General features: G+C 41.3%; 1 protein-coding gene across 1 annotated transcript; it reads right to left on the reverse strand.

Annotated features, from left to right (window-relative positions):
- Window positions 1-1189: 1189 nt before the first annotated feature.
- foxh1 (forkhead box H1) lies at window positions 1190-7394 on the reverse strand. The gene is made up of 4 exons (XM_067578441.1): window positions 7096-7394; window positions 4664-5255; window positions 3809-3913; window positions 1190-3474 (listed from the first exon to the last, which is right to left on the reverse strand). Exons 2-4 carry the CDS (start codon window positions 5135-5137, stop codon window positions 2500-2502), a joined length of 1554 nt encoding a protein of 517 aa, XP_067434542.1. The 5' UTR covers window positions 5138-5255; window positions 7096-7394; the 3' UTR covers window positions 1190-2499.
- Between the last annotated feature and the right edge of the window lie 565 nt (window positions 7395-7959).

Here is a 7959-nt window from a genome sequence, read left to right on the forward strand (position 1 = left end):
CATGGATCAAAGATAGTTTTCTTGTTTATGGATTACTAATCCTGTGGTAAAACAATATATCATAATGAGAGGATTTGAGACTCACCCCCTGGTGCTGCCCGGAATGATCTCTCCGCTTTATCCACTGACTAATCATCAGCTTTAGAGATCTGTGGTCTCATTATGGAAGAGTGAGAGACTCTGTGTGGACAGAAAGAAGCATGAATTCAGTGGAAATCCATATTTATAAAATACAATATCATGCAATTAAATAAAAATGAAACGCTAACCTCAGCCAGTCTTTCTGGAAATGAAAATGCAACCGCATAAAGATCTGTTGTTATAATCAGAACAGCATGTCATTAGTCAAACTGTACATTACATTCAGAGGCTTTTACGAGACAGGAAAACTGAAATTGTGGAGCAGAATAGCTGTAAAGGCAATCGCAAAAAAAAACTTCTGCGTGAAAAATGTTTCTCAAAAAGTGCAAATACACTAAGACCCAGTAGAGAAACATTTTTAATTCCACTAAAAGACTGAGAAAACATGCTGCACTACCTCAAACTAACTTGATAGGTTTTCCTTTAAATACCTAAAAAAAATTTGAAATTTTTCCTTTTCATTTTTGGCAGCCAATTTACATGAAAATAAAAAAATAAACATAGAGATGGTATGCTACCTGGCAGTTTTTACATAATACTGTTAACTTTTTGTGTCATTTTTGTGTTAAAACAATTCTAATCAGAGGGTTTGAAATAGAAAGTGACCTCCTGCCTCCACTGGTGTAGCTGCTTTAACTCTCCCTCTGCCATATATCTGCAGAACTATGTACATATTAATGACTAGAATACAGTAAGTTCTGATTTATGGAACAAATGTCAACACTTTAAGGAAAGTAATTTCCTTTAATGCAGCATTAATTCTCATGTGAGAAAAAACAACTCAAATTCTAAACTGTAAATGTGAACCAAACAAACATGAGCTTTTTACTAATTATACATGTTTGGTAACTCATGCAAGTTGAAATGTTCAGCTACAAAGACGTAGAAAAGTCAAGCAAGTAATCTGGTCAGGACTAAACCAGCCAATTCAACATTAATGATTCAGTGATACAATAGCTTTCAACCTGTAAAGATTCACATTCACACCATAAAAATGATTGTGCAGTTTCAGTTTACTTATTACCGTATACAACGCAGAGCAAGACAGTTAAAATAAACAGCATTTTATTAGATACCCTGTTCAGCACCATAAACTTCTTTTGATACTTCAAGCTGTTTCAATTTCAGCTCAATACTGTACAAACCTTTAACAAAACCACAGGAAAATGGCAAAAAACTAACAAAACATTCACCTGTCAAGGTAGGCAGACATTCATAAGAGATGTTTCCTTTGGAAGATGATCAGAACGACATCAAAACAGTGCAAATAACCCGCAGTCCAAACTCCACATCAAACATGTTCTAGTCCATTTTAAAAAACCTGAGTTAGGTAGTGGTGGTTGTGCCGTGGTAGATTGTCTCCAGTGTCATGAGAACATGCTGCAATTTCAAAGATTGACTACAATCTAAAATGTCAATTTTCTTCACTAAAAATATTTTTTGTAATGTGAAAACTAGTCAAATATCAGCACAGAAGACATCAATAAATAGAATCCAAAATGAAAAAGCCAACCATAATCAGCCCTATTGATCAGGCTAATGTGCAGATAGTCCAAGCAATAGTGTAAATGACCTGTCCTGTATATTTAACCACAGGATTTTACCTGAGAAAGTAAAAAATAATGGCTGTTTTCATTGAAATACTGTCAGTTTTGTACCTACCAATCCTCTATTGCATACATATTTATATTGCATACATATACTGTGTTCAGTGGTGGCAGGAAAAACATTTGTCTGTACTCTGTAATTGGGTTTGACTTCATGCACCTTTGAAAATCCAGCTCATTTGTGTTTCACATGACCATAAAATCCAATAATAAAATTCACACAATACATTCAGCAGTCACAGTAGGTAGACAACATGCAGAAGCAATTCACGGAGGAAAGAAAATCATGGCAATAAAAAAAAACAACTGTGCAAATAAGACTGGCAGTGCAAAGAGCCTGTAATAATACACACACATTTCATTGAAAGACTGAGGTAGATATTAGTTTGGTTGTATAGTTGTTTGAGGTAGCATTTCTCCAGTGAAAGCAATTAATACTTCACAGATTGATGAGAAACTTTTGAATGTGTACCTTAAAATAATAAATCACCGACCCTTAATTGTACTAAAAACAAGAATCCATCAACAGCACTGTCTGTAGTTCAGCACCCTTTTGCATATTGTCAACCTCTCTTGAGCTGGAGGTAATAACTAGACTTAATTTGGGAGAAGTTGCAGCAGAAATGTGTTTTCTTTTCTTTGTGTAGCTTGATTTAAGCTCCTGAATTGTGTCATAGTGGTTTTACGACGGTGCATATTAAAGTGACAGTATGACTCAGTTTGAGTGAAGGAGTCAGTAATTCAGAGTCAGTCAGTACTGAGGATACCTGTTTATGGGAGGCCCGTTCTGCAAGGCGTACTGACTAGTTGGTTGGTGATGTGAGTGGGAGTTCTGATTGGCTGGGACCAGCACATCAAACACACTTTTATTTGGAGGCACAGACTGCAACATGTTGTCCAGGTCCATGATGAGAGGGGGGGCTTGGACAGAAACTCGCCCGCTTGGAAGGATAGGCCAATAGGCATGACTTAAAAAGTGGCCCGGGGCCATAGGAGAGCCGCCATAGCCGTAGAGGGGGAGTCCACCATGTAGCGGCATTAGAGGCCCTCCATTGAACCGCATGCTGGGTGGTGCAACGGCATTGGGGGGAGCGTATTTGGCATAGGAGGTAGGGAGCTCCCACGGAGGTGCAACAGTCTCCCGACGAGCTGATTTGTGCAGTGGTGGTTTGTAATCGTCGTAACCATCTGACCCTGCTTCACCATCAGGAGGAACACGCTTCCCAGACAGTGACACCCCTTTCCACTCTTCATCAGAGGAGGAGGAGGAGGAGGTGGAGGCTGGGCTAGCAGAGCTGGCAGAAGCACTCCGGGCGGAGGAGGCGTAGCGAGGTCGTGGAGGGGGTGACGGCCGAGGGTGCTCCACCTCGCCCCAGCAATCCCTGGTAGCCACATCTACATCCCCAGAGGCACTAGTCGGCCGCAGGCTGTGCAACAAAGAGTCGATAGCGAAGGATGAGTCAAGCTTGGGTAGGAACAAGTCCTCTTGGCGTGGGGAGAGGTTTCTGGAGCGCATGGGAGGGAGAGAGGTCACAGGGTCGGAGGGCGGCTCAGATTCTGGCTTGTGTCCCTGCAGGATGTAGGGGGCCAGATCCTGGGCAAAGATTGTCTCATCCTGACGCGATACAGCCGTGTTCTGCCTCTTGAGGAGCTCCAGGGGGACACGGCTCAGCTCCACAGCCCAGAAGTTGCCTTTGCCCTGGGGCTTCCCAGGGTCTTTCAGCACCTACAGGTGGAAGGAGGACTGACAATGAGTTTTTGGCCTGTCAACCTAGTCAGGCAGGACTGACCCATAGTTTCAGTTAACCATCACAATAACAGTAGAAACAAGCTTCCAACTGGTTTGAGGTTTCAACCTAATCTTCAGAACATATTTCTATAATAGAGGGAAGCAAACCTCAACCTTATCAGTATTGTGCTCTCCTTATAATCAGGACACACACCATGCAAATCAGATGTTAAGCTTGTGTTTCATGAAGATTTCCGTTGTCTTGTGACAAGACACAAGGCTAGATATGCATTTAACCATCTAATTTATTTTACAGTTTAAACATACAAACCTTAACAAAGCAGTCATAAGAGGAGAGGTTGTGTCGCACAGAATCCCGCCAGCCCTTGTAGTTTCCTTTAAAAAATGGGAAGAGTGTACTGATTTCCTTGAGGATCTAAAAATAAAGAAACAAAAAGAAAAGTCAGTATGGCAGCCTGGTTCAATGTGAGCACTGAAGAAGTTGCTTGACACAGTATTTTAGTAGGCCTATTTATGTAGGCCTAATTCAGCCACAGCTCTATTGAATTGCACACTTATGTGGTGGTGGCTGTTAACATTCCTACTGTTATCTACTAGATAGATAAAAGTTTACGTTACAGTAACTGTGTACATTAATTGGCTGCATACGTACACACAAATTCTGCACACTTCCATTGATAGTTGTTATCATTAAGACTGTACATTTCCTTTATATTCAAAATATCAAAAAAATACCAATTAGACCAACTGCAACGTGATGTGACCATATACTATATATCTTATCTATTTCCTGATACCGATCAGTTTCTGGTTTCACTGCAGTCCAACCTTATCAATGCAAACGAAGAACGATGCGGGTTGTTAGTCACTCAAGTGTCATCAAACGTTGCTGTTTTGTGTCACTTCATGAACTGTAAACCATCTGTCAGTTTGCTATCAATACGTTTCAACAGAAAGGAGAAATTAACTCTGTGATATTTTCCCGATAGAAAGACACTAAAAAAATTTTGTAGTTTGCCTGAGATTTATTTATAATTATAATAAAGTACTGTGAAGCTCAAAAGCAGTGCCATGCGTAAAATACACCATGCGCCATCTACATCCGAATCGCCTCAGGTATAGCACTGTGCACTCAAACACATAAGCAATATAAACTCATTTTTACCTCAGATAAAGTGAGCTTCTTCTCTGGGGACCTTTGAATGACCATAGCAATCATTGCAAGATAGGAATACGGTGGTTTCGGGTACCGCTGATAGTTCTTTTTCTTCCCACCGCTGGAACCGCTCTTCTCCCGATCACTGTTCCACGAGTCCCGGGTAATAGATTCCTGCTTAAAGTGGGCATCTTGGGTATTCGGGTACGATGATCCCGGTGGTGTTGCTTTATCCATGAGTGCCGTGGCACTGGTGAGATATTCAGGACGAGCTGCGGGCTTCTCGAAGCGCAGCGGCTGCTGGGGAACCATCGGAGCTGGATGATGAGTCCAGTGTTGGGCTGGGGAGCTCCGCGCTACACCGCTGATAGGAAAACTCTGCTGCGCATTTCTGTGGAAGTCAAGTTGATGGTCGTGATGTTCTCCCAGGTGGGACAGAGCGGGTGGTGCCAAGAGGCTCTGTCCCGGCCAGTGCTTTGTCATGCTGATCAGCCAGGGGGGGGAGATCGGCCCGCACGTTCGGACAGGAGGACGGAGAGGGGGGAGGGAGGTCAAAGAGTCGGTCCTTAACTTCTGGCAGACTGCTGGCTCCAGGCTGACTCTATTTGAAGAGCAAACAATTAACAGTTTCATGTAAATCCCGCTGCGTAATGGAGGAGAGAATGACGCGTTATCTGAGAGCAGAATGACTGATCGCCCCGGGGGGCTGGGGAGGGTCTGTGTACGAGAGGGGGAGAGAGAAAGACAGTAAACCTGTAAATAACCCTAATATCAACATGCCACTTACAAACCAGAAATGCCGAGTTTGCTTTGGAAACATGCAGCGCTTGGAAGATTTACGCACCAAGGCCCCAAAGTGCATCTTTGGTATAAGATGCACTTACAAAGTTTATTTTGAACGATTTCAGAGACAAGAGCAACAGCTTCATCATTTTATTTCCTTAAAAAACGATACAATTAAACTAGTTTTTAGTGACACTGAAGATTTCCCTTTCTATAGTGACACTTTCAGAGGCTAAAGGAAAAGTAAAGCTTGTGGGGGGCGGGGTGGGATACACGAAAGAGAAGTAATTTCGATTGAAGCTTACATGCAATCAACAATTTTTGGCGAGCAATATACATAAGGAATGGCTAATATACAAGCGTTGAAAGATTAAGAATTTGGCAATTGCAGTAATTTGAGAACCATTGCTCTCAATAGCCTTTATTTACTGAATTAGTCTCTGAAATTTGAAGGAATTGCAAAAGCTCATAATTTAAAACAGAGGAAGAGAGTAAAAGTAGCCTAAGTGAACAGGTGATTATTGATATTCCAGAGAGTAATCCATACACATGCACACCCCTCTAACAGAAGACTCTACTTTGAGGAAGTTTTACAGTTTGTAACTGGTCAGCAGTTGCAGAATTTTTAAAAAATGGATGCGTAATTGTAATGCTCTAAGAAGGCGCAACAGTCGGGGGTTGTTTTGCGCACAGTAGGGTCTCCTCGGGCATATGCAGGATGTCATTCACTGTTGAGAGACTAAGTTTCGGGAATGCATGTCTTTTGTTCAAGTTAACGTAGTGCTAATGCGTAAACTCTTGCTGCCCAGCAAGACAGTGAAAACAAGTTGGATTAGAAGAAACCCCATTGGCAAGCTGGAGACTGTTCCCTTCCCAAAGAAGCTGCTTAGCATGTGAGGAAATACGGGAGCTATTCAACACCATTTGTGGGTTTTCTGGCGCTTACAAGCTGCTAAGTGTCCTAGTTGGGTAGGACATTCACACCTTGAGCAATCATGTTCCCCCCAATTGTTGTAAACAGCTTCAATATATCTCTCAGAGTTATTTTACTCAAGTCAAGAATCAACAAAACCACACGGTACCTTTTCTACATCGGGTCACTGTGGCACTGAGCTATAAACTTTTATATCATGTTGCCTTTTTATTACACTAATTGACATATTAAGCCTGATAAGATAAAGAAATGTAACACTTGAATCAAGGATTGTGTCACTAAGATTTGTCCCCAGGAATACACAGAAACAAAAGAATTAGCACTTGTGTTGATATTTTTGTTAAGATGTCAGAGAATTTAAACTTGGCTGACCTAAATTCAGGCTGCTTAATCTACAAATAAGTGACAATTAACCTACATTTTTGGGATGCTGGGTATGAGTGCCGCAGGGCCACCTACCTGCAAAATTACATTTTAGTGCTACTGAGCTTTTTTTTTCTTGAATGTCACAAAATGGCAGCTGGTCACTCAACTGTTTAGCTTTAAATATCCACCTAGCAGATCAAAATATGGCCCCAGTTTGTGCCTCTCTTGTAAACTGAGACCTAACATAACTGGCAACGTCAAAAGCAGATGACCTTTAGTTTTTAGTTGTTTTGTGCAGAAGACCTTGGTGTTGTTTTCACTAATTCATTCCATGATTAACTGTGTGTGAGACTCTTACCACATGAATTTGCCGCTTTTGTGCTTTTTGCAGTAAAACACCAACTGTATGAACTTGTTTTCCAGGTCAGATGGCTTCTCTAACATGGTGAGCAACAAACCTCCTTCACCTGCTGCAATTTGCATTAGTGGTTTTCTTCTCTGATTGCCATGCACTGTTGAATAGATAGAAAGCGTGTCCCCCTCTAGTGGTTTCACTCAAAACTCAGTGAAAAGTTTGACTCCCCCTTTCAGTGAACAAGACAGTTCTGCAGAGATGAAACAGTCACTCTCTGTTCAAAAAGTGAATTTGATGCAGTTTATTGTCAATGAGATTTTTTTTTTCTTCTTTGTGAGCTGGAGAAATTCAACATGTACAGGCAAACCCCTCGCTCATTATGCACAATGTTTGGACCTTATTTACATGCCCTCTCATAGTGAAGTGCTCAATGCAAAACTGATTTAAATACAAACTGTCAATCTATCTCTTCCTGTCTGCTGGAGTGCCAGTTAATAGGGTTTTGCCTGGATTAGCAATGAGAAGAATGGGAAACCATATGAATAGGATAGCTTTCAGGACAAGGTTGTTCACATAGGCTGATTGTGTCTGGACAAATCCCTTGTTTATAAGATGTCCTGGGATGCATCCTGATACTGATGGAGAGGAGTTAAGCCCCTCTGAGACTGAGAAGGATGAAGAAAGTGAGAGAAAGTTTTCATAGGTGCTGTCACAGCTACATCACTGCAAGATTGATTAAATAAAATGAGTGCTGACTTATTTTTCTTTGTCAAACTATTACAATATACACACAAAAAGAGTGTATGTTGGCTCCAACCTTCAGTTTGAAGGATTGGCTCACTCAAAATATTATTTAAAGAAAATGTT

The sequence above is a fragment of the Thunnus thynnus genome, chromosome 21 (genome assembly GCF_963924715.1).
Source record: "Thunnus thynnus chromosome 21, fThuThy2.1, whole genome shotgun sequence".
Lineage (NCBI taxonomy): Eukaryota > Metazoa > Chordata > Actinopteri > Scombriformes > Scombridae > Thunnus > Thunnus thynnus.